Source organism: Arachis hypogaea, chromosome 7 (genome assembly GCF_003086295.3).
Source record: "Arachis hypogaea cultivar Tifrunner chromosome 7, arahy.Tifrunner.gnm2.J5K5, whole genome shotgun sequence".
Taxonomy (NCBI): Eukaryota; Viridiplantae; Streptophyta; class Magnoliopsida; order Fabales; family Fabaceae; genus Arachis; species Arachis hypogaea.
In genome coordinates, this window is record NC_092042.1 from 26,964,006 (window position 1) to 26,990,700 (window position 26,695).

Here is a 26,695-nt window from a genome sequence, read left to right on the forward strand (position 1 = left end):
ATCAGCACAAATTCCGCAAATTCTTTGTGGAACTAGTTGTTGGGTTTGCTGCGGTTGAGTTTGCTGAGCTTGTTGATTTAACTGCATTTGCTTCAGCAGGTTGGTCATTTCACAGATGCTTCGATTTAGAGCAGCAGTCTCTATGCCAGAAGTACTTCTGCAACGGCCCTTGAACGGCCTTGCTTCTGTCTGTGGTTCCAAGTAGATTCAGCTAAATCACTGATCAATTTCCAAGCTTCATCAGTGGTCTTGTACTTCTTCATAGACCCATTGCTGGCACTTTCCAATGTGGTCTTATCTTGGGGCCTCATACCTTGTGTGACATAGCTGAGTAGCACGATCTTGTCAATCATGTGGTGGGGGCATGCTTCCAGAAGATTATTGAAGCGCTTCCAGTATTCAAAGAGAGTCTCATTGCCATCCTGAACAATTGTAGAGATATCCTTCCTCAGTTTATCAGTAACCTCAGATGGAAAGAATTTCTCCAGAAACTCCTTTCTGAGTGTATCCCAGTTGGATACATTTGCTAGAGGTTGAGTGTAGTACCACTCTCTTGCTTTTCCCTCAAGAGAGAACGGAAAAGCTTTCAGCAGAATTGAAGTTTCATCAGTTCCATCACGCCTGACAGTAGAACAGGCTGCCTGGAAATCTCTCAAGTGCTTGATAGGCTCTTGAGCAGGTAGGCCATGAAACTTGGGCATCAAATTTAGCAGTGCGGTCTTTATTTCAAAATCCATAGCTACCGCTGGATGATGCGCTTGAAATGGTTGCATTGTAAAATCAGGAGCTCCTTCCTCCTGAATGGTAATTCTTCTAGCTGCCATGTTTTCTGCACATAAAACAACCGAATCAGTAGAACGGGGCTAGTTTCTTCCTCAGATTCACTTTCAGATCCGCCCTTAGAGCGGACTAACCTACGCTGTTCTCCCCTTATTCGTGAAATTGTTCTTTCAATTTCAGGATCGAATATTAGCAAGCGCGGATCAGGAAGTGAGCGTGTCATTTGACGGAAGAAACATGCAGCTCATAGTAGCAAAATTAAATAAAATGCAAGTAAATAAATTCTAATTAATAAAATTAGCACTCTATTGCAACTCCCCGGCAACGGCGCCAAAAATTGATAGAGTGCAGAAGCTGGTGAATTAAAAATTTATTAAAATGGTTACGTCGCGAGTATAGTTCTTAACTCACCGAAAATCTGCCTATCAATTTAGAAATATGTCACAGAGAGTTTAAATTAAAATTACTGGGAGTTTTAAGTCCCAGGTCATCTCCCAACGAGTTGTAGAAAGGTGTGCTGTTTTATTAATTAGATATTCCAAAAAGTTGAGCTAAGTAAATTGGGATGTAAATTAAGGGATTTTAAATAATATAAATAAAAGCCTTGACTGGGAATTGATTGGTCAGAATCTCTATCATTGATGGAATGATTTTTAAGATTAATTTATAATTAATGGTTACTCTATTTGGTTATCCCTTACTAGGTAAGGGAAAGTCAAACAAGTTGGAATGCCAGATCTGTTCACAAGTTGCAACCCACTTAGTTCAAAGGGATTGGCGTCAGTGACAGGATAGCAATCCAACATTTAACCCAATTACAAATTTTTCCTTCAATCCTTCCAACTCAAGAGTTCCTTTTAATCAACTCCCCATCAAGTAATGAAACTACTCACGCATTGTAAATAAAGAATCCATGGCACATGAAAGGGAATTAAAAGAAGACATGATTATTGGAATTGAAATTAAATTAAAAAGAAATAATTCTTGCATTAATTAATCATAAAGGTATCTGAATGACAAAATTGAACATAACAAAGAACATGGAAGAATAAAACCAAGTTAAGAGAACAAACTAGAGTGATGAAGTCTTGATGAGGAAATAACTGTTCTCAATGTTCCAATGCTAAGACCAATTGAAAATTAAATTTCTAAAAACTAGAGAGAAAAACCTAAGAGAGTGAAAAAACTAGATCTAAAACTACTCAATGAATGTGTCTCTGTTGTTTCTTTATATTCTCTGACTCTAGTCTGCTGTTCCGGGCCAAAAACTGGGCCGAAATAGGGTCCAAAATCACTGGTTTCGGATTCTGCAGATTATGCAGATCGCGCATGTCACGCGATCACGTCGTCCATGCGGACGCGTCGTTTGCACTTTTCCTCTTCACGCGTTCGCGTTGTCCACGCTACCGCGTTGCTTGTGCTTTCCAATCCGCGCGGCCGCGCAAGCCATGCGGCCACGTCACTGCGATTTGCGCTCCTTCGCGTGGTCGCGTGAGCCATGCGACCGCATCACTTTTCGCTGGTTATCTCCTCAAATTCTTGTGTTCCTTCCATTTTTGCTAGCTTCCTCTCCAATCTCCGTCTCATTCATGCCCTATAAAGCCTGAAACACTTGACACACAGATTACGGCATCGAATGGAATAAAGGAGAATTAAAATTAAATAATTAAAGTCTCTAGGAAGCAATTTTCAAACATGTAATAAATTCAGGAAGGAAATCTAAATGCATGCTAAATTGTTGAATAAGTGGGTAAGGATCACGACAAAACCACACAATTAAACACAATATAAACCATAAAATAGTGGTTTATCATGTGGCCGGACACTGTGAAAGTTCCGGATGAGCTCGTCCCCGTGAATATACACCAGTGAGGGTGTTGGATATGGATCATGATTATGATCACGATTATGTTGAGTATAACTCGAGTTGGGGATGCGCGACAGATGGACAGTCCAATGGTTAGCTATCGGGACCTGTCAGGTTGGCTATATAATCGATAGATGATATCATCAGCCACTAGGGACAGGCATGCATCATATGCATACTATGTGAATTGTTTGAGATTGCCTATTTGACTGCATATTACTTGCTATTTGTCTAAATGCCTTATCTATTCCTACTTGTATATCTCTTGTCTGAAATTAATGTGTTTGCCATTTTATACTCTTGCTGGTGGTTGGGAGGTCTGAAGGAATTGGAAAAGAAAGTATTAGTTAGACTGAAGAATCTTTAGTCATTTGCCATTTATGGTTTAGCTTGTTTATAAGTTTTGATTTTATCTAGAGGAAGATCTAGAATTGCCTTCGACTTTCCTCTAATAATACATGTTAAATATGTGGGAACTGTTACCATGCTAGGAACCTCTGGTTCTCACCCATGCGGATTTTGTGGTTTCCAGATGCAGGACGTGAGGCTTCTCGCTGAGGCATGCTGGTGACTTCCGGATTAGCAAAGATCCTTTGTTCTTGGGCTCTGTTTTGGTTTATATGTTTTACTTAGATACTTTTATCTCCATTAAATAATACAAACTGTGATGACCCCTCTTATAGGAGATTTTGGAGAATAGGTTTTATGTCTTTATGTCCCTTTGGGTTTCCTTGGGGTTTCTTACTTTATTTACATGTATATATTTCTATGCTCGACCCAGTTATCTTTGCAACTGGATTATGATCTTGATATTCATATTTTTACACTCTTTTGTATATATATAATCTCGCATTGGTTTATCCTTGTTCGTTACATTATCGATCGGAGTGTTACGCTTTCGAGTTACGATTTTTTGTTTACCCCTTTTTCTTCAAAGGCTCCTAGTTATACTCATTATTCTTACTACTATACGTACTAAATTTAAATTTTTCTGAGGTCGTAATACCTTACCGTCTCTGAATTATGACTTAAGCATAAGACTCTGTATGGTAAGGTGTTACATGGGGAACCTTCCTTTCAGTCTCCAGTGAGTGTTACGCATCGCCGTCCTCACTGAGTCGTCCCTATAGTATCAAGTGAGCATTACGCATTGCCGTCCTCACTAGACATTTGGCACTAAGGTCTAACAGCACTCAATTTCTTTTCAATCTTCGCTCTTTACTATACTGTGGTAGAGATCCTTTAATTTATACATTTTTTTCTATTTTCTCTACTGTGGCAGACGTTTATTAAAAATTTTTCAATCACCACTCTCTGTTCTTCTGTGGCAGAGATCCTTTTACTTAATACATCCTTCTCTTTTTGTTCTTTTTCTCTTAAAATCAAAACCACCTCTTTGTGACATTCTCCAAAACTTTTAAAACAATTTCACTTAAATCAATTTTTCTTTCAAAAGGCAAATGGAATCCATTTATTATTTAAACCCATCAACAAGGCCTTTAGACTTTAAGGGAGCGACAACCAATCTCATTTTCTTAAGTTCATTAGAAATCCTTAACAATCATAGTTTTCTTAAATTGAATTTAATCAATTAAAGTTTTTAAATCAAATCAAAATCAAATCATACAAATTAAAAGTTTCGAACCAATTTTAAAACTAAAACCAATCTCAGTTTCATCCTTAAAACTAATTCTTTAACTTTTTCCAAGACGTCGTAAAATGAAATCATTCAATCAAAATTCAATTATTTTTAAAGTTCACTAAAACTCCTTCCTCCGTATGAAATTCTTAAGTCAGATTCAAAACATAGGTTCTTTTCATATTTAAATCAACCTTAAAACATAATATTTTTTTTAAATAATTTAAAGTTGTAAAATACTTCTTTTCTAAATAAATCGAACTCAAAACATATACATTTCTTAAATGAATTAAGCTCGAAACATAAATATTTTCTTAGTAAATCAAATAATATAATTTCTCAAATCCAATCTTTTTCTAAATAACATTTCAAACAAAGTCTTAAATTTAATAACAAAACTTCGGCAGCATCTCCCCTAAAACTCGGACTTTGCCACCCTTCTCTGGTCCCATCCAAACTATTTCTCAAACTCTTTCAAATCGTTTTCAATAAATCAAAACCATTTCTAATATCAAAATATTTATAAAATCAAACTAATTAAAAATCAAACCGCCTCCAAAATCAAACCATTTTCATATTTTAAATCATGTCATCAATTCATTAATTTATTTATTATTAAATCTCAATGCCATCATCAAATTTCACTAATTCTACTTGACAACCAACAATATTTCAACCCCAAATTCATCAAAATAATTCAGTTTTTGGTTGCACGTAAACCGACTAAACCCCAAATTAATCACAAATATCAATATATCACAAAAATTCAACATAAATTTAGTTAAATTCAATCAATAATCAATCACAATATCAATTCACTTGTCCAATAATAATTTAACTGATGATAAATCATCAAAATCCTATCTCCGTACGAAATTAAAATCAACAAAAACTATGGAAAAGTTTTTTGATCAAGCTGCTGAAGAAAAAACGCCAGAAATTGTCTGTACCTCTTAGAACTCCAATTGGCCAAACTCAAGGAGAAGGGAAGTTATGTCACCGTCAACTTCTACCAAACAAAAGTGATACCAATGTGTAGAGGAGAAGGTTACAAACACTTTTACCGAATTAGATTTTTTATTGGAGTTACAGATCTCAAGAAATCGAACGCCGAAAGTTTATGTGACATGGAATTGTCTTTCTTTTTCTCCCACGGTTTCTTTCTTCTTTTTCACAAGGAATGCTTCGGTCATGCATCATGCATGAAGGAAAAAGAATGATTAATGATGATTAAGTGAATCAGTGACATGTAGGTGGGTTAGGTGTCACTTAATAAGGCTACTGAGTCAGTGATTCAAGTTATAAATATCTTAAACGGATAATTATGAAAATTGAATATATTAGAACACAAATAATAATATATACGAGTTACTAATATAAATGATATTAGTAATATAACGATAAAAGATATACGGTGAAGTATTAGCAAAACTAAGCTCACCGTAGAGTACCCATATATACTCATATCGGCGGATTTTGAAGTCAATAATAATAATATTAACTAAACTTTATTTTAATCAAAGCGAATAAAAAAATATTAATAATAGTAACAAAAATTTTATCCTTTCTCAAAATATCTTGTTATTATAAAAATTATATAAATATTCTAATTAATTTAAATTCTAGTTATCATAAAATTAATTATGTAAAATATCTTATTATAGAAAAATTATATAATAACCTTTATTTAACCAAATTCAAATAATAATAATATTATTATTATAAAAATCAATTTAATTTTACCTAATAAAGTTGTTTCTAAAAAATATTATTTAACCAAATTCAAATAACAATAATATTATTATTATAAAAATCAATTTAATTTTACCTAATAAAATTGTTTCTAAAAAATAGTTCAAATTAATAGGATAAATATAGTTAAGTTAAATTTTAACAATAAAAAAATTCTATTTAATTATTTTTGATAAAATAGTTTTCTTAAAAAATAAAATCTCAATAAATATAATAATTCGTAAATAATTTAAATATTTAATTTTCAAAAAATTAGGATGTTACATATGCATTTATAAGTCTAGATTTTATTAAAAGCTATAAATTTAGTTGAAATTTTCAAATTCTATTTTCTTTCTTTGAAGAAAATTACATTGTTATTAATTTATATATATATTTAAAAAATTAAATTAAGACAAATGATAATAAAATTAATTTTAGAATAATAAAATCTGAATAAGGATAAAGTGGGAAGAAATTTTATTAAATTTATTTCTCTCTAATGCATCATGTTGGATATTTAACGTTTGATTGGATTATGTTAAACTATGTTTAGAACTTTAACTTGTGTTATCTTATGTGTTTTGTGTTAAAATTTTTAAAATAAATTTAAAGAGAATTCTCATGGACATCTGCCGTTCTTTCTGACACAATTAAATAAGAATATATAACAAGGATGAGATAAAAGGTGGTATTTTCATAATTGATAATGGGAGGTTAGTGAGAGGTACATCCCTTATGTACACTCATTGTCATTCCTAATAATGATATTAAAAAAGGTTTAAACAAACTGGTGAGTTATAACCTGCACCGGTCCAATTGAGGAGAAAGATGCGTCGTGACCACTAACACAAGTTTCTGCTTTGGTGTCAAGTCTTTAGGTATTTTACAATATTGCCTGTACAGTTCTACATATAGTATTATGACACCTAAATTTATACATATTTTCATTCGAACCCCCCTGTATGAATGGGCTGTTGACTGAATTTTAGCCCATTTAAGAGAGCGACAAGATGCACCTCGACGACCATAAACCAGCGTTTCAAGTGACGGCGAAACCCTAAATGTAATGGATCTAGGCTGAGTGATTTCTGTGGCTGTTGGCGGTGATATTGTTTCAGAATCTAATTTCTAGGTGGCAAACAAGTTAATACAAAGCATGGTAGAGTTTTGGCAATTTTTTGTTACAGAGTATTATTTCTAATGTAAAAACATGTTAATCTATGAATGTCATTTCTGCGCAGGCCTGCATGGAGGGAGAATCCGTGACGGATGAATGTTATCGGCTGTTGTCTGATGAAGAAGAGGGAGGTATTGGAAGTGATGCCTTTGGTCCTGGTGGCGACAAATTCGGTGACGAAGTTGAGGATGGGGAATTAGGGGTGGAGTCAGATGCACATGAGAATTTCGGGAACAACTTCTTTGATAAATGGGAAGAGAGGGCAGTCGATGGTATTGCAGAGCTGGGGTGTATCAATTTCAAAGAAATAACTGCAAAGGAGATTATGATATGCCATTTTTTAGATCGATCAGTGGTATTCTTGTTTTACAGTTTGTATGCAAAGATGAATGGTTTCACTGTGAGAAAGAATAAGATTCGCCAAAATGTGAGGAATGAGATTACGCAACAAGAATTTGTAGAGAAATGGGGTCCGTTAACGGCGGCATGCGACGGAAACGTGAGCCAAAGGCGGAGACCAGATGCCGTTGTGGGACCACGTGCACTCAGAAAGTGGTAGATAGATAATATCGTAGTTTCAGGACATTCACAACCACGAGTTGCTGGACGATAGACTGACTTTCATGCTATCAGGGCATAGGAAAATGGATGCAGCCGCCCTGGAACAAATGAACATGATGCTTAGAGTTGGGATTAAAACACCACAGATTTATTCATCTTTTGTGCACACTGCCGGGGGATTCCAAAACCTTCCATTTCTAAAGAGGAATATGTATAAGCAGATAGGCAAGTGGTGCACGAAATTGTGATCATCAACAATGGTGCCAAAAACATGGTAGCTCTCTCAAACATGAATCACACTTAGTCACAACTCCGCACAACTAACCAGCAAGTGCACTGGGTCGTCCAAGTAATACCTTACGTGAGTAAGGGTCGATCCCACGGAGATTGTTGGTATGAAGCAAGCTATAGCCATCTTGTAAATCTCAGTTAGGCGGATAGTAAATGTTATGGAGTTTTCAAATAATAAATAAAACAGAAAATAAAGATAGAGTTACTCATGTAATTCAATGGTGGGAATTTCAGATAAGTGTGTGGAGGTGCTTGTCCCTGTTAGATCTCTACTTTCCTACTGTCTTCCTTCAATCCTTCTTATTCCTTTCCATGGCAAGCTGTATGTAGGGCATCACCATTGTCAATGGCTACATCCCATCCTCTCAGTGAAAAAGGTCCAAATGCTCTGTCACGGCACGGCTAATCATCTGTCGATTCTCAATCATGTTGGAATAGAATCCCTTGATTCTTTTGCATTTGTCATCACGCCCAACAATCGCGAGTTTGAAGCTCGTCACAGTCATTCAATTCCTGAATCCTACTCGAAATACCACAGATAAGGTTTAGACTTTCCGGATTCTCATGAATGCCGCCATCAATCTAGCTTATACCACGAAGATTTTGATTAAGGAATCCAAGAGATATGTGCTCGGTCTAAGGTAGAACGGAAGTGGTTGTCAGTCACACGTTCATAGGTGAGAATGATGATGAGTGTCACGGATCATAACATTCATCATGTTGAAGTGCAACGAATATCTTAGAATAAGAACAAGCGGAATTGAATAGAAAATAGTAGTAATTGCATTGAAACTTGAGGTACAGCAGAGCTCCACACCCTTAATCTTTGGTGTGTAGAAACTCCACCATTAAAAATACATAAGTGATGAAGGTCCAGGCATGGCCGAATGGACAGACCCCAAATGTGATCAAAAGATCGAAAATACAATCAAAGACCAATCCAAAGACACTGAATACAATAGTAAAATGTTCTATTTATACTAGACTAGCTACTAGGGTTTACAGAAGTAAGTAATTGATGCAGAAATCCACTCCCGGGGCCCACTTGGTATGTGCTTGGGCTGAGCTTTGAACTTTACACGAGCTGAGGCTTCTTTTGGAGTTGAACGCCAAGTTGTAACGTATTTTTGGCGTTCAACTCTGGTTCGTGACGTCTTTCTGGCGTTTGACTCCAGAATGCAGCATGGAACTGGCGTTGAACGCCAGTTTACATCATCTAATATCGAATAAAGTATGGACTATTATATATTGCTGGAAAGCTCTGGATTTCTACTTTCCAAAGTGGTTGAGAGCGTGCGATTTGGAGTTCTATAACTCCTGAAAATCTATTTCGAGTGCAGAAAGGTCAGAATCCAACAGCATCAGTAGTCGTTTGTCAACCTTTTATCAAAGTTTTGCTCAGGTCCCTCAATTTCAGCCAGAAATTACCTGAAATCACAAAAAAACACACAAACTCATAGTAAAGTCCAGAAATGTGAATTTAGCATAAAAACTAATGAAAACATCCCTAAAAGTAGCTAGATTATACTAAAAACTATCTAAAAACAATGCCAAAAAGCGTATAAATTATCCGCTCATCACAACACCAAACTTAAATTGTTGCTTGTCCTCAAGCAACTGAAAATCAATTAGGATAAAAGGAAGAGAATATACTATGAAGCTCAGAATATCAATGAATATTAATTCTAATTAGATGAGTGGGACTTGTAGCTTTTTGCTTCTGAACAGTTTTGGCATCTCACTTTATCCTTTGAAGTTTAGAATGATTGGCATCTCTAGGAACTTAGAATTTCAAATAGTGTTATTGATTCTCCTAGTTAAGTTTGTTGATTCTTGAACACAGCTACTTTTATGAGTCTTGGCCGTGGCCCTAAGCACTTTGCTTTCCAGTATTACCACCGGATACATAAATGCCACAGACACATGACTGGGTGAACCTTTTCAGATTGTGACTCAGCTTTGCTAAAGTCCCCAGTTAGAGGTGTCCAGGGTTCTTAAGCACACTCTTTTTGCTTTGGATCACGACTTTAACCACTCAATCTCAAGCTTTTCACTTGGACCTGCATGCCACAAGCACATGGTTTAGGGACAGCTTGATTTAGCCGCTTAGGCCTGGATTTTAGTTCCTTGGGCCCTCCTATCCATTGATGCTCAAAGACTTGGATCCTTTTTACCCCTGCCTTTTGGTTTTAAGGGCTACTGGCTTTTTCTGCTTGCTTTTTCTTTTTCTTTCTATTTAATTTAATTTTTTTCTTTTTTTCGCCAATTTTTTTCGCAAGCTTTTGCTATTCACTGCTTTTTCTTGCTTCAAGAATCAATTTCATGATTTTTCAGATTATCAATAGCATTTCTCTTTGTTCATCATTCTTTTTTCAAGATCCAACAATTTTAATATTCATAAACAACAAGATCAAAAATATGCATTCTTCAAGCATTCATTCAGAAAACAGAAAGTATTGTCACCACATCAATATAATTAAACTAAATTCAAGGATAAATTCAAAACTTATGTACTTCTTGTTCTTTTGTATTAAAAACATTTTTTATTTTAGAGAGGTGAAGGATTCATGGAATTATTTATAGCCTTAAGACATAGTTACTACATACTAATGATCATGAAGTAGAGACACAAAACATAAACACACATATAACATAGAAAACGAAAAACAGAAAAAAAATAAGAACAAGGAATGAATCCACCTTAGTGATGGTGGTGCTTTCTTCTTGAAGAACCAATGATGTCCTTGAGTTCTTCTATGTCTCTTCCTTGCTTTTGTTGCTCCTCCCTCATTGCTCTTTGATCTTCTCTAATTTCATGGAGAATGATGGAGTGCTCTTGATGTTCCACCCTTAATTGATCCATATTGTAACTAAAATTTTCAAGAGAAGTGTTGAGTTGTTCCCAATAGTTGTTGGGAGGAAAGTGCATCCCTTGAGGCATCTTCGGGATTTCTTGGTGATGAGCTTCCTCATGCGTCTCTTGGGTTCCATGAGTGGGCTCTCTTGTTTGCTCCATCCTTTTCTTAGTGATGTGCTTGTCCTCCTCAATGGGGATGTCTCCTTCTATGATGACTCCAGCTGAGTAACATAGATGGCAAATAAGATGAGGAAAAGCTAGCCTTGCCAAAGTAGAGGGCTTATCGGCTATTTTGTAGAATTCAAGGGAGATGACTTCATGAACTTCTACTTCCTCTCCATTCATGATGCTATGAATCATGATGGCTTGATCCACAGTAACTTCAGATCGGTTGCTAGTGGGGATGATGGAGCGTTGGATGAACTCTAACCATCCTCTAGCCACAGGCTTGAGGTCCATTCTTCTTAATTGAACTGGCTTACCTTTGGAGTCTCTTTTCTATTGAGCTCCTTCAACACATATGTCCCTAAGGACTTGGTCCAACCTTTGATCAAAGTTGACCCTTCTTGTGTAGGGGTGTGCATCTCCTTGCATCATGGGCAAGTTGAATGCCAACCTCACATTTTTTGGACTAAAATCTAAGTATTTCCCCCAAACCATTGTAAGATAGTTCTTTGGATTCGGGTTCATACTTTGATTATGGTTCCTAGTGATCCATGCATTGGCATAGAACTCTTGAACCATCAAGATTTTGACTTGTTGAATGGGGTTGGTCAGAATTTCCCAACTTCTTCTTTGAATCTCATGTCGGATCTCCGGAAACTCATTTTTCTTGAGCTTGAAACAGACCTCAGGGATCACCTTCTTCTTAGTCACAACATCATAAAAGTGGTCTTGATGGGCTTTAGAGATGAATCTCTCCATCTCCCATGACTCGGAGGTGGAAGCTTTTGTCTTCCATTTCCCTTTTCTAGAGGTTTCTCTGGCCTTAGGTGCCATCAATGGTAATGGAAAAACAAAAAGCTTATGCTTTTACCACACCAAACTTAGAATATTGCTCACCTTCGAGCAAGAGAAGAAAGAAAAGAAAAGAAGAAGAGAAAATATGGAGGAGAGTGGAGAAAGGTGTATTCGGCCAAGGTATAGGAGAGGGATTTGTGTTGTGTGAAAATTAAGGAGAATAGAGGGGTTTATATAGTGAGAGGAGAGGGAGTAGGTTCGGCTATTTAGGGTGGGTTTGGGTGGAAAAGAAATTTTTAATTTTGAAGGTAGGTGGGGTTTATGGGAAAGAGTGGATGGATGTGAGTGGTGAAGGGGGTAATTGGGAAGAGAGATTGAAGTCATTGGTGAAGGGTTTTGGGGAAGAGTGTTTATTGGAAAGAGAGGATGAATGTTGAGAAGAGGGGAGAATATGGTAGGTGGAGATCCTGTGGGGTCCACAGATCCTGAGATGATCCTGTGGGATCCACAGATCCTGAAGTGTCAAGGATTTACATCCCTGCACCAATTAGGCATGTAAAATGCCTTTGCATGCAATTTTGGCATTTAAACGCCGAGGTGATGCATGTTTCTGGCGTTCAACGCCCAACTGCATGCTTGTTTCTGGTGTTCAGCGCCAGCTCTCCTCAGGGTATATTCCTGGTATTTAAACGCCAGGATGCTGCTTGTTTCTGGCATTCAACGCCAGATCCATGCTCGTTAAACGCCAGCCAGATGCTCCTTACTGGCGTTTAAATGCCAGTAAGTCCTTCCTCCAGGGTGTGATTTTTCTTCTGCTGTTTTTGATTCTATTTTAATTTTAATATTTTTTTGTGACTCTACATGATTATGAACCTAAGAAAACATAAAAGAACAATGAAAATAAAATAAAATTAGATAAATAAAAATTGGGTTGCCTCCCAATAAGCGCTTCTTTAATGTCAATAGCTTGACAGTGGGCTCTCATGGAGCCTCACAGGTGATCAGGTCAATGTTGTAGACTCCCAACACCAAACTTAGAGTTTGGATGTGGGGATTCAACACCAAACTTAGAGTTTGACTGTGGCCTCTCAACACCAAACTTAGAGTTTGATTGTGGGGGCTTTGTTTGACTCTGTACTGAGAGAAGCTTTTCATGCTTCCTCTCCATTGTTAAAGAAGAAGATCCTTGAGCCTTAAACACAAGGTAGTCCCCATTCAATTGAAGGACTAATTCTCCTCTGTTAACATCTGTCACAGCTCCTGCTGTGGCTAGAAAAGGTCTTCCAAGGATGATGCATTCATCCTCCTCCTTCCTAGTGTCTAAGATTATGAAATCAGCAGGGATGTAAGGGCCTTCAACCTTTACCAACACGTCCTCTACCAATCCATAAGCTTGTCTCACTGACTTGTCTGCCATTTGTAATGAGAATATGGCAGGCTGTACCTCAATGATCCCCAGCTTCTCTATTTCAGAGAGTGGCATAAGATTTATGCCTGACCCTAGGTCACACAGAGCTTTCTCAAAGGTCATGGTGCCTATGGTACATGGTATTACGAATTTGCCAGGATCTTATCTCTTTTGAGGTAAAGTTTGCTGAACCCAGGTATCTAGTTCACTAATGAGCAAGGGAGGTTCACCTTCCCAAGTCTCATTACCAAACAACTTGGCATTCAGCTTCATGATGGCTCCTAGATATTGAGCAACTTGCTCTCCAGTTACATCTTCATCCTCTTCAGAGGAAGAATAGTCTTCAGAGCTCATGAATGGCAGAAAGAGGTTTAATGGGATCTCTATGGTCTCTATATGAGCCTCAGATTCCCTTGGGTCCTCAATAGGGAACTCTTTCTTGCTTGAGAGACGTCCCATGAGGTCTTCCTCATTGGGATTCACGTCCTCTCCTTCCTCTCTAGGTTCGGCCATATTGATTATATCAATGGCCTTGCACTCTCTTTTGGGATTTTCTTCAGTATTGCTTGGGAGAGTACTAGGAGGAGTTTCAGTGATTTTCTTACTCAGCTGGCCCACTTGTGCCTCCAGATTTTTGATGGAGGACCTTGTTTCACTCATGAAACTTAAAGTGGCCTTAGATAGATCAGAGACTAAATTTGCTAAGTTAGAGGTACTCTGTTTATAATTCTCTGTCTGTTGTTGAGAAGATGATGGATAAGGCTTGATATTACTGAGCCTATTTCTTCCACCATTATTAAAGCCTTGTTGAGGCTTTTGTTGATCCTTCCATGAGAAATTTGGATGATTTCTCTATGATGAATTATAGGTGTTTCCATAAGGTTGACCCATATAATTTACCTCTGCCATTGCAGGGTTTTCAGGATCATAAGCTTCTTCTTCAGAAGATGCCTCTTTAGTGCTGTTGGATACGTTTTGCCATCCATTCAGACTTTGAGAAATCATGTTGACTTGCTGAGTCAACATTTTGTTCTGAGCCAAAATGGCATTCAGAGCATCAATTTTAAGAACTCCCTTCCTTTGAGGCGTCCCATTATTCATGGAATTCCTCTCAGAAGTGTACATGAACTGGTTATTTGCAACCATGTCAATAAGTTCCTGAGCTTCTGCAGGCGTTTTCTTTAGGTGAATGGATCCACCTACAGAATAGTCCAATGACATCTTAGAGAACTCAGATAGATCATAATAGAATATATCTATCATGGTCCATTCTGAAAACATGTCAGAAGGACATCTTTTGGTCATCTTTTTTGTATCTTTCCCAAGCTTCATAGAGGGATTCACCATCTTTTTGTTTGAAGGTCTAAACATCCACTCTAAGCTTGCTCAGCTTTTAAGGAGGAAAGAACTTAGCCAAGAAGGCCGTGACCAGCTTATCCCAGGAGTCCAGGCTATCTTTAGGTTGAGAGTCCAACCATGCTCTAGCTCTGTCTCTTACAGCAAAAGGGAAAAGCATGAGCCTGTAGACTTCAGGATCTACTCTATTAGTCTTAATAGTCTCACAGATCTGCAAGAACTCAGTTAAAAACTGGTAGGGATCTTCTGATGGAAGTCTATGAAACTTGCAGTTCTGTTGCATTAGAGAAACTAGTTGAGGTTTCAGCTCAAAATTGTTTGCTCCAATGGCAGGAATTGAGATGCTTCTTCCATCAAACTTGGAAGTAGGTGTAGTATAATCACCAAGCATACTCCTTGCATTATTGTTGTTAGGTTCGGCTGCCATCTCCTTCTCTTGTTCGAAAATTTCAGTAAGGTTGTCTCTGGATTGTTGTAATTTGGCTTCTCTTAGTTTTCTCTTCAGAGTCCTTTCAGGTTCTAGATCAGCTTCATCAAGAATGTCTTTTTCCTTGTTCCTGCTCATATGAAAGAGAAGAGAACAAAAAAAAAGGAATCCTCTATGTCACAGTAAAGAGGTTCCTTATTTTTAGTAGAAGAAGAAGGGAATAAAGAAAGGAGAATCCAAACACAAGGGTAAGGATAGGGGCAGTGATTTGAGATGAAGAGAAGTGAAGAGAGGTGTTAGTAAATGAATAAATAAATAGGAAAAGATGAGAGAGGGAGAAATTTTCGAAATTAAATTTTGAAAAGGAGTTAAATGATTTTCGAAAATAAAAATAAGAAATAAAATTAAAATTAAAATTTAAAACAATTAATTAATTAATTAAAAAAGAATTTTTGAAAAAGAGGGAGGTATTTTCGAAAGTTAGAGAGAGAGAAAAGTTGTTAGGTGGTTTTGAAAAAGATAAGAAACAAACAAAAAGTCAAATAGTTAGTTGAAAAAGATTTGAAAATCAAATTTGAAAAGATAAGAAGATAAGAAGTTAGAAAAGATATTTTAAAATCAAATTTTTGAAAAAGATAAAATTTCGAAAAAGATATGATATAAAAGATAAGATAAAAAGATATGATTAAAATTAAAATTGATTACTTTACTAACAAGAAACTAAAAGATAAGATTCTAGAATTTAAAGATTGAACATTTCTTAACAAGAAAGTAACAAACTTCAAATTTTTGAATCAATCATATTAATTGTTAGCATAATTTTTGAAAATAAAGATAAAATTAAGAAAAAGATTTTTGAAAAATAATTTAAAAAATAAATTTCGAAAATTAATAAAAAAATGAAAAAGATTTTATTTTTGAAAAAGTTTTGAAAAGATAAGATTTTTAAAATTTGAAAATTTGACTTGACTTACAAGAAACAACTAATTTTAAAATTTTTTTGACTAAGTCAACTCAAATTTTCGAAATTTTGAGAGAAAAAAGGAGAAGATATTATTTTATTTTTGAATTTTTAATGAGAAGAGAGAAAAACACAATTATGACCCAAAACATGAAAATTTTGGATCAAAACCAATGATGCATGCAAGAACACTATGAATGTCAAGATGAACACCAAGAACACTTTGAAGATCATGATGAACATCAAGAACATATTTTTGAAAAATTATTGATGCAAAGAAAACATGCAAGACACCAAACTTAGAAATCTTAAATGCTTAGACACTATGAATGCAAAAATGCACATGAGAAACAATAAAAGACACAAAACAAGAAAATATCAAGATCAAGCAAGAAGACTTACCAAGAACAACTTGAAGATCATGAAGAACACTATCAATGCATGAATTTTCGAAAATAAGAGTGCAAGAATAAGATGAACATGCAATAGACACCAAACTTTAAAAATTGACACTAGACTCAAACAAGAAACACAAAATATTTTTGATTTTCATGATTTTATGATTTTTTTTGTATTTTCTTTTATTTTTTTCCGAAAAAAACATATAGGAAAAGAAATTAAGAGATTCAAAATTTTTAATAAGAATTCCAGGAGTCCTTCAATATTAGCCTAAAGCTCCAATCCAAGGGTTGGGCATGGCTTAATAGCCAGCCAGATTTAGAAGATATAAATCAGGCATGTAACCACTGATATTCCAATTAACTTGCCTTTATGCTGATGGTTTTGAAGTCTCAATCCAATTGAGTTAGACATGGCTTTACAGCCAGCCAAGCTTCAACATACTTTATGAAACACTAGAATTCATTCTTAAAAATATTGGAATAATTTTCAAAAACAAAGGAAAAAATTTTGAAAAATATTTTTGAAAACTTTTTGAAAAGAAAAATAAAAAGAAAATTACCTAATCTGAGCAACAAGATGAACTGTCAGTTGTCCATACTCGAACAATCCCCGGCAACGGCGCCAAAAACTTGGTGCACGAAATTGTGATCATCAACAATAGCGCCAAAAACTTGGTAGCGCTCTCAAACGTGAATCACACTTAGTCACAACTCCGCACAACTAACCAGCAAGAGCACTGGGTCGTCCAAGTAATACCTTACGTGAGTAAGGGTCGATCCCACGGAGATTGTTGGTATGAAGCAAGCTATAGCCATCTTGTAAATCTCAGTTAGGCGGATAGTAAATGTTATGGAGTTTTCGAATAATAAATAAAACAGAAAATAAAGATAGAGTTACTTATGTAATTCAATAGTGGGAATTTCAGATAAGTGTGTGGAGGTGCTTGTCCCTGTTGGTTCTCTGCTTTTCTACTGTCTTCCTTCAATCCTTCTTATTCCTTTCCATGGCAAGCTGTATGTAAGGCATCATCGTTGTCAATGGCTACATCCCATCCTCTCAGTGAAAAAGGTCCAAATGCTCTGTCACGGCACAGCTAATCATCTGTCGGTTCTCGATCATGTTGGAATAGAATCCCTTGATTCTTTTGCGTTTGTCATCACGCCCAACAATCGCGAGTTTGAAGCTCATCACAGTCATTCAATCCCTGAATCCTATTGGAATACCACAGACAAGGTTTAGACTTTTCGGATTCTCATGAATGCCGCCTTCAATCTAGCTTATACCACGAAGATTCTGATTAAGGAATCCAAAAGATATGCGCTCGGTCTAAGGTAGAACGGAAGTGGTTGTCAGTCACGCGTTCATAGGTGAGAATGATGATGAGTGTCACGGATCATCACATTCATCATGTTGAAGTGCAACGAATATATTAGAATAAGAACAAGCGGAATTGAATAGAAAATAGTAGTAATTGCATTGAAACTTGAGGTACACCAGAGCTCCACACCCTTAATCTATGGTGTGTAGAAACTCCACCGTTAAAAATACATAAGTGATGAAGGTCCATGCATGGCCGAATGGCCAGCCCCCAAACGTGATCAAAAGATCGAAAATACAATCAAAGACCTATCCAAAGACACTGAATACAATAGTAAAATGTTCTATTTATACTAGACTAGCTACTAGGGTTTACATAAGTAAGTAATTGATGCAGAAATCCACTTCCGGGGTCCACTTGGTGTGTGCTTGGGCTGAGCTTTGAACTTTACATGAGCTGAGGCTTCTTTTGGAGTTGAACACCAAGTTGTAACGTGTTTTTGGCGTTCAACTCTGGTTCGTGACGTGTTTCTGGCGTTTGACTCCAGAATGCAGCATGGAACTGGCGTTGAGCGCCAGTTTATGTTGTCTAATCTCGAATAAAGTATGGACTATTATATATTTCTAGAAAGCTCTGGATGTCTACTTTCCAACGCCGTTGAAAGTGCAGGGAGGTCAGAATCCAACAGCATCAGCAGTCCTTTGTCAGCCTTTTATCAGAGTTTTACTCAGGTCCCTCAATTTCAGCCAGAAATTACCTGAAATCACAAAAAAACACACAAACTCACATTAAAGTCCAGAAATGTGAATTTAGCATAAAAACTAATGAAAACATCCCTAAAAGTAGCTAGATTATACTAAAAACTATCTAAAAATAATGCCAAAAAGCGTATATATTATCCGCTCATCAGCAAGCAACAAAGGCTCATTGGCGGAGATGCCATGGCTTGCCTTAAGTTCTTGGAATCAACAGCACAGGCGAATCCAGGAATGTTTATGCATTATTTGGCAGACAAGGACAGTCGTTTGGTACACCTGTTTTGGTCGGATAATTACAGTCAGCTAGATTATAGTTTGTTTGGGGATGTCATGGCATTTGATGCGACATATCGGAAGAATAACTATATGTGTCCACTGGTTGTGTTTTCTGGAGTCAATCACCATAACCAAACAATTGTGTTTGCCGCTGCGCTAGTTGCAAATGAGAATGAGCAGACTTACACTTGGTTGCTGCAACAGTTCCTGGACGCCATGAAGGGTAAAGCACTTGGGTGTGTGATAATAGATGGGCATGGAACGATGAAAAACGCAATCGAAGCGGTGTTTATTTTCTGGGGCCTATCACCGTTTGTGTGTGTGGCACATCTACTGAGGAATGCCACTTCTAACCTAAATAACCCTACATTTACTTCTGAATTTAAGAAATGCATGCTGTTCGATTATGAGATTTCAGAGTTTGAAGATCATTGGCATTATATGGTCTATGCGCTGGGTCTGTTTGATAATCAATGGGTTTCTGACCTTTACTCTAGGAGAAGTATGTGGGCAACTGCATATATACATGGTAACTTCTTTGGTGGTTTTCGTACAACGTCAAGGTGTGAAAGGTTGCACTCAATGCTCGCTAAATTTTTCCAATCTCGCCATAATTTGAGGGACTTTGTTGGGCAGTTTATGTGTCGCATATCGCAAATGAGGTCCAGGGAAGCACACTCCATAAGGTTGTAGCTTGTAGTCATGATAAAACCTTTGCCATCCCCTCCCTAGAGTGATCTCTCCCAACCCTTTCGGACTGCATGCAATCTTGTACGTTCGCTCTGATTCGTCAGCGACTGTGATGTAGATATGGTTGCTAGCATTGGGGAGGAAACCATTTGTTAATGGTAAACACTGCAGATATGAGTATATTAAGACAGAGCGTAACAGATAGAACTAAATGTGGAGAGTAGAGTCACAAAAATTGGATAAAATAGAAGAGGAAGTTGTAACCTACCATCGGTCGCGACGGCTCTCCTGCCACTTTGATTACCCTAACCACGTCATCTTTCACATCGTTCAGCCCTTGTGCACGCGGGGATCTCACCTTACCTGCGGCCATTTTTTCATCAAGGCACCACTGAGAAAAAGGAAAAATTTGAGAGTCACAACTTACCAGAACATCAACACAATGGATAACGTGTAAATCGGACGAATATGATGGGTGAATCCTATCTAATTAATGTAGTGAGACTTCCAATCGTTAGGATTATGTGCCATCACCCGTCGATGTAGGCATCATCTACAAGCCAAAAGGTTTCGTGCCTGATGGATCACATTAAGTTTTTTTTGTTTTTTGGCCGAGAGTTTCGTTTTGAAAACAATTTTTTTGTTGGATCAGTCTTTATTAAAATGCTTTACCCATTCCATTTGTAAAACAAACTGATCGAACCATATATTGTGGGCATAAAGGAGTATCTGAGTAAGTAGTGGTTATTGGGCTTATATTATTACGTTGATCTGGCCAGGAAAGCGTGATTCACACCATAATGTTAATTAGGCCCAAAACATACTAATTCATTTCACAAAAATAGCAGTTATACAATGAATTCAAATTCAAAAGAGTGGGTTCACATGTCACTGAGGTCTAAGCACAACTACGGCTAATGCAGATTACAATGTAAGTTATGTGAGATGTATTGCGAATGAAGGGGGTAGGCACCAAATAGTTGGCCCATCCGAAGTCTGAGTCCCCAAAGTTAGTCTCATGGCCAGAGCATAGATAATGATATCGTCAAGCATTTTCCCTGGGCAGAGTGTGAGGAGTTCTTTTCTCCTGACGATTATATCTCCCAATTTGACTAACTCCTCCCTGCACCAAATCTGCGATTAACTGGGCCATACAACCAATTCCATAGTGAAGACAATACAATATAAAAATGCTTACATTGAGTCTGCCTTAAGGTTAAATGCATATATGGAGACCTTAATTTGGAAGTCGCTTAGTGTTGTGTTTGGTGCTTTCGCAGTGTTAAGCTGGCTTCCGAACAGCTTCAGTGAGTTGGGTGGTGGGGCCTTTTGCACCGAAGTACCCATTCCAGTAGGGCGATTTGGAGCCAGTTCCTTCCCATGATGGATGTCCCCTTCCATGATGTATTTCAAGCCGTTGCCAACAGTGCCCTTTCGCGAGAACAACGGATTGGAGTTCCCGACACTTTTCCTCTGTATCTTCGTCGGTCGACTAATCAACAGGAAATGTGGCGGATCCGGCATGACTGAGTTGTCGGATAAATTCTCCCCTGAAAGAAGGAGGATGCTCTCTGTTGAGATGGAAAATGGAGCTCATTACCTGAGATAAGATTGGGAACTGCAATACGGCGTGAATGTGACGGTTGTCTTGTATGAGACGAGGAACCGTCCCCTACAACCTATATCAATTATAGGTTATTGTTTGGGCCAGAACGCCAACCGAGTGGGCCACAAATATTAGCACAAAAAAAGGCCTTCTATATTTTTTTAAAACGGCGATAGATATATTAATACCATCGACGACGAAGTAAAATTTGGGATATTGGCCAAGAAATTTATAAATAAATCTCATGTAAAAAATTATTTAACTTATACCAACGAGAAACCACACAAAATTGAAATATTTGCAAAACAACTTATACCTAATAGGATGAAGACAATATCTTTAGAAGCATCCGATATTCTATTTGTAGAAGATGTCGGCTTTATTGAGGGAACGAAAGATGACAAATAATGGCTATACTCATATTGAATAACTGAACATATAACTGAATAACAAACTGTGACATGATATACATTATCTTTTGGAAAATATGACTGGTTACCTTCGAACCCCAGTTTCCACTAACACTTGTCTAGATTTAGCAGTTTGTCGCACCCTTCAGGGAAATGTTACCATCGAGAACTGGTGTGTCGTGGTCGTCAGGGTCGCCGTAGATGGAGGTATATATTTTTATGAAGGTGAGAGTGTTGTCGCCAAAGAGACCATTTACGTCAGAGGCCTCTTTCTCGGCTCACATTCTCTTGCAAATGGCACATACTCGCAGCTCAGGCCCAGTCTTATTGGATGTCAACTTCGCCCTATTCTGCTGAATCATCTCGATGACAGAACACAGTAGCCCCATGGCCTTGTCGCACTGTTGTTGACCACCCTCGCATTCATCAACCTTGGATGACATGTCTTGCACGGTCTTGACAAGATTCTTAAGCTGGTGGCTAGGTCACCGTTGTACAAAAGATCTTGAAAAAAAGAAGCCGTTACCATATATAGATGATCTACATTTACCCATCCTTAGTACGTATCCAATATGCGGCGGCTAACCATCGTACTTATAGTTTGTGGTGGCTGGGTCAACGTCTCTCTGCCGGGGATATCGGGTAAATCGTCGGTCATCTCGAAGTGGCCATCGACAGGTGGTGACTCGACAACAGCCATGTTATTGAAGGTTGTTTTTCAGAGAAAGACTAAGTTAGTGGGAGTAATATGGGTGGTCTACGCCTGTTGTGTTACAAGCCTTTTAAACCGAAGGAAACCAATATTTTGTTATCTCGCGTAATCTATCTTTTTAACGGAGTTCCATTCCAGTATACGCTGTGTCTGAATATCGTATAAAGTTTCCATCAAGAAGTTACTACTAAGGTGAATGACTCCCAGAGTTGCTCACTGGTCATTGTCAATGCATTGGACAAGGATGGGCTCAGAGCAGGAGGGAAGGTCAATCATACTTTAATCAAATGTCCAAATTTTCGTCATGCATGCCAAGACAAAGGCAAGCTTGGTTGGGTTCATGGAAAACATACTAATGCACCGATATTAAACGATGTATTACAGTGTGCATGTATGCATTAAACCATTTATACGGGTTAACAATTGCATGTTATACACAGTTATGCATGTGCACTAAACTATGCAAATATGATTTAGATACTGTTTCGCTTAATATTCTTGCACATATTAGCATGTTCCACAAATGTTTGGTTTTTTTATTTTCATACTAGAGAACAGGACGCTATACGCCTACTATTAGCGCCCACAATATACACGAGAGTTATTTTTTATTATTATTGAAAAAACGGGGTTATTATATTTTTTGGGAGGAGTGGCAACCCTGATGTAGTTACACTTTAGTTCGAAACTGCATACATATATATCCAAAAAAATTTTAACTGGTTATTCTGGTGTGGGTTTAAAGCGACAAGAAGTTAGTTTCAACCACCCAAAAAAATACGAATAAGCTAATACTGCTGCATTAGAAATCTCGGCGGGAGCAAAGAAGGACTCTCTGCAGCCTTCATTTTGTTTCATCCTTAACTTTTCCCCAATTATCACTGCACATACTGTCATAAAGACAATCCCAACATAGGACAAACAAGTTAGAGTCAACTATCACAGCAGAGCATTAATTGCAACAAGCCACACCTGATTACACTTTTCCTTAAATTATAATTATCTTAGACATTGTTCTAATAAACTAGTTAATTCGGTTTGAAAGTTAAGGCAGTACATAACGCTGACTAATACCAAAAGTGACAAACTAAATGATTCTGGGGGCATGTTGCAGTCCCACAGAACCTTATTCTGTCCACAAGTAATTGATTGCCTTGGCCCACCATGTGCTCCCCTGTTCTGTCGATAAGTACGTCCTGCGAAGAAGCTGATTTCACGGTGTTCGTCGTCGCTGCCACTGATCTGCCCACATCCTAACCAAGCTGCCGATTGCATTAAAGGGTCCACCCGCAAGGGAGACGGCCGTTCTGCCGCGGAGTATAGAATCCTAAAGCTGCGAAACACAAACATTATGGGGATGTAAATTACTGCATATGGACACATTTTACTTACATTCATATGCATGTACTTACAACGCCACTAATTTCATACAGGTTGAAGGAACCTTCAGGGTGGAGCCATTGTATCACCCAGGCAGCAGAACTATCACTGCAAAATGCAAATCGCAAACGGATTACACCTGACAGTAACACAATGTTCCCATATACAGACCCAATATGCAAAAAATAAGATGCACCTGTTATTGCAATTTGGTATCTCATTTCCTCTCCGTATCGGCCACCTACCCATGTCTTCAGGAATGAACTGTCGTAAGGGTCCAAATGTCAGAGAAGTCATCATTGCATAAAGCATTTTGAGCTGAAGCATAGACCCCAAATTAGCCGCTGAAAATGCATAATTTTGTTTCAAATATAGGACAGTAAACAAGAACAGTCATGTTACCACGCATTCCATGAGCTACTCTCAGTCGTTGACCATATTTACGTCCGAGAAGGAGTCTAGGTGGTACACGATCTTCTCTCCAAAATCGACCACCATGCAGTACCAGTGCATGAAGACATCCTCGATTGGGATGAAGATCTGACAGCAGATGAAAATAAAAAACTCGAAACTAGTATGAATGGGGTCAACAATCGTGAAAGTAATGCCAAATGCCAAATAGTCCGTATGGATCGAGATACAAACCCTGTTCAGGAATCTGGTTGGTTTCAACCAGAAAGGCACGTATATCTCATTGAGCTCCACAGTAGTCAATTCCTTACTAACGTCATCCTATAGTAACAAATAATTTAGTTAAGATTCCAGTAACATATGCACACGTGGTATCTATCGTTGCTATAGTTTGTTACGTTAACCACTCACAGCAAAGCTTGGCGGGAGATACCAAAAATAGGGATGCTTAAGGTGCTATATAAAACACGCGTTGCACATGGCCACCATCTTCACCACGAACCATGAACCCCAAGCAGCCCTAAACCCTAACCCCTAAACCATGAACCGTCGACAACGAACCCTAAACCCTATACCATGAACCGTAACCACGAAACCCTAAACCATAAACCCGAAATCCTAAACCATCAACCCTTAACCGTGATCCCTAACCAAGCAACCCGAAAGCGTACACCACAAACCCTTGACCGTAAACCATAAACCATGAACCCTAATCAAGAAACCCTAAACCCCAAACTATAAACCCTAACAGGCTTACCTAAAACCGTAAATTCTAAACCGAAAACCATGAACCCTTGACAAGAAACACTAAACCCCGAACCATGAACCCCAAGCGGCTTACTTTAAACCTTAAACCCTAACCCGTAAACTATTAACCCTTGACAAGGAACCCTAAAACCTATACCATGAACCGTAACCACGAAACCATCAACCTTAAACCCGGAACCCTAAACCATCAATCCTTAACCATGATCCCTAACCATTATTCCTTACGTGACAATATCATAACAACACAAATCAATTGTCCCGATTCCTCAACACGAACACCAACGTTAATTCACCTAAACTTTTAAGGCATCACAAAACCTTTACACACCACACCATTTTCAAAACAATGAAATACTTGTGTATCATGACCACTGAAGGAAACAATGTTCAAATTATGTACAGGCAAATAAACCATGTCCTGACCCTCTCGAATCCAATTAGAACTGGATAGTCAGACCACTACCGTGTATCTCATTGGACTATCACACCGCTTCAACAGGGACTTAATTAAATTCCATAATGAATACATTAATGTGAGTTATCGGTTTTCCCAACCTTCCACAAACACTTACAACCTTTTCAACTGCCACATTTATGAAACAAAGTTGTGTGTTATTCAATTTTACTCCATATTAAATTTTACACATAAAACTCTCAATTAGTTTCAACTTGACATGGAATGACTTTAAAATTAACTTCAATTACTTGAATATTAAAATAACCACAAAATAACGCAAACTTCAAAACTAATTATTCAATGAAAAAATAATAACATATTCGAACTTACATGTAATGATATTTTTCCTTTTTCTGGGGTAGGAACCATTGTAAGCCACGCATAAAGAAATAAATAGTAAGTATTAAATAACAACACAAAGCTAAAAATCATAAAACCTACACATCTATACCCAAAACGTTGCATACTAAACCATTCACCAAAAACCCTAAAACCGTTAACCATGAACCCTAGCCAAGAAACCCTAAACCCTAAACACTAAACCGTAAACCCTAAACCCCAACTTAAATTATCCATGATGTACTGACTTAGCAGTTTAGAGTTCACAAAGGTCACTAACTACAATCGGACTACACATAACAACATTAATATAAACAAACTGCAAGAAATCTAACATACGCGACGGCCGTGCAAGGCTTCGTAAGCAACTAGCCGCTCCTTCAGCAGAGCGTTCTCCTTCTCCAGTTCAGCGACACGGGCCTCCACAGACAAACTGGAGACACGCTAAAACTCTAGAAAGAATTTCTTGCAATGGTGGGCCACCTAGTAATTGAAGTCAAAGATTTCCTTCCCAGACTCTGCAACAAGCGCCTCCAGAGATACAAAAGCGGCATCTTGCCTAGCCATGCGTTCGTCGGCTGAGTACCTCCCGAAGGCAGAAAAATTGACTTCGTCCGGCGTTCTACGCACTTGCACCATATACCTATAATAGCGCTCTCCCTGGACATGTACGCAGTCACACGGGAGAAACACTAGAGGCTCTGCCTTAAGGAAATCGCATGCTCTGAGCAGCATCTACTCAAAGTCCTCGATGTTGACATTCTCTTCATGATTCACCGTGGGGACAACATCTGAACGTTCATACGCAAAAAAATAATATGAAAAACTAAACCTCAAGCATAACCGGGAAAAACATAATTTAACACTATGTACCCTCATCGCCGGGAAGGACGCTGATGAGCGGATAATTTATATGCTTTTTGGCATTATTTTTAGGTAGTTTTTAGTAGGACCTAGCTACTTTTAGGGATTTTTTAATAGTTTTTATGCAAAATTCACATTTTTGGACTTTACTATGAGTTTGTGTGTTTTTCTGTGATTTCAGATATTTCTGGCTGACATTGAGGGATCTGAGCGAAAATCTGATAGGAGGCTGACAAAGGACTGCTGATGCTATTGGATTCTGACCTCCCTGCACTCGAAATAGATT

At 37.7% G+C, this 26,695-nt stretch overlaps 1 protein-coding gene and 1 non-coding gene across 2 annotated transcripts; both read left to right on the top strand.

The window, feature by feature from the left end:
- Positions 1–14,553: 14,553 nt before the first annotated feature.
- Positions 14,554–14,658, top strand: LOC112704754 (small nucleolar RNA R71). Its single transcript, XR_003155362.1, has one exon. It is a non-coding gene; the product is annotated as a small nucleolar RNA R71 (small nucleolar RNA).
- A 4,021-nt stretch (positions 14,659–18,679) lies between these two features.
- LOC114924246 (protein FAR1-RELATED SEQUENCE 5-like) lies at positions 18,680–19,465 on the top strand. Its single transcript, XM_029288151.1, has one exon. The coding sequence runs from the start codon at positions 18,680–18,682 to the stop codon at positions 19,463–19,465; it is 786 nt and encodes a 261-aa protein (XP_029143984.1).
- The last annotated feature ends 7,230 nt before the right edge of the window (positions 19,466–26,695 follow it).

What these genes read in the sequence shown, in the direction of transcription:
- LOC114924246 (XM_029288151.1), top strand. Translation starts at nt 18,680, where the DNA reads ATGGCTTGCCTTAAGTTCTTGGAATCAACAGCACAGGCGAATCCAGGA.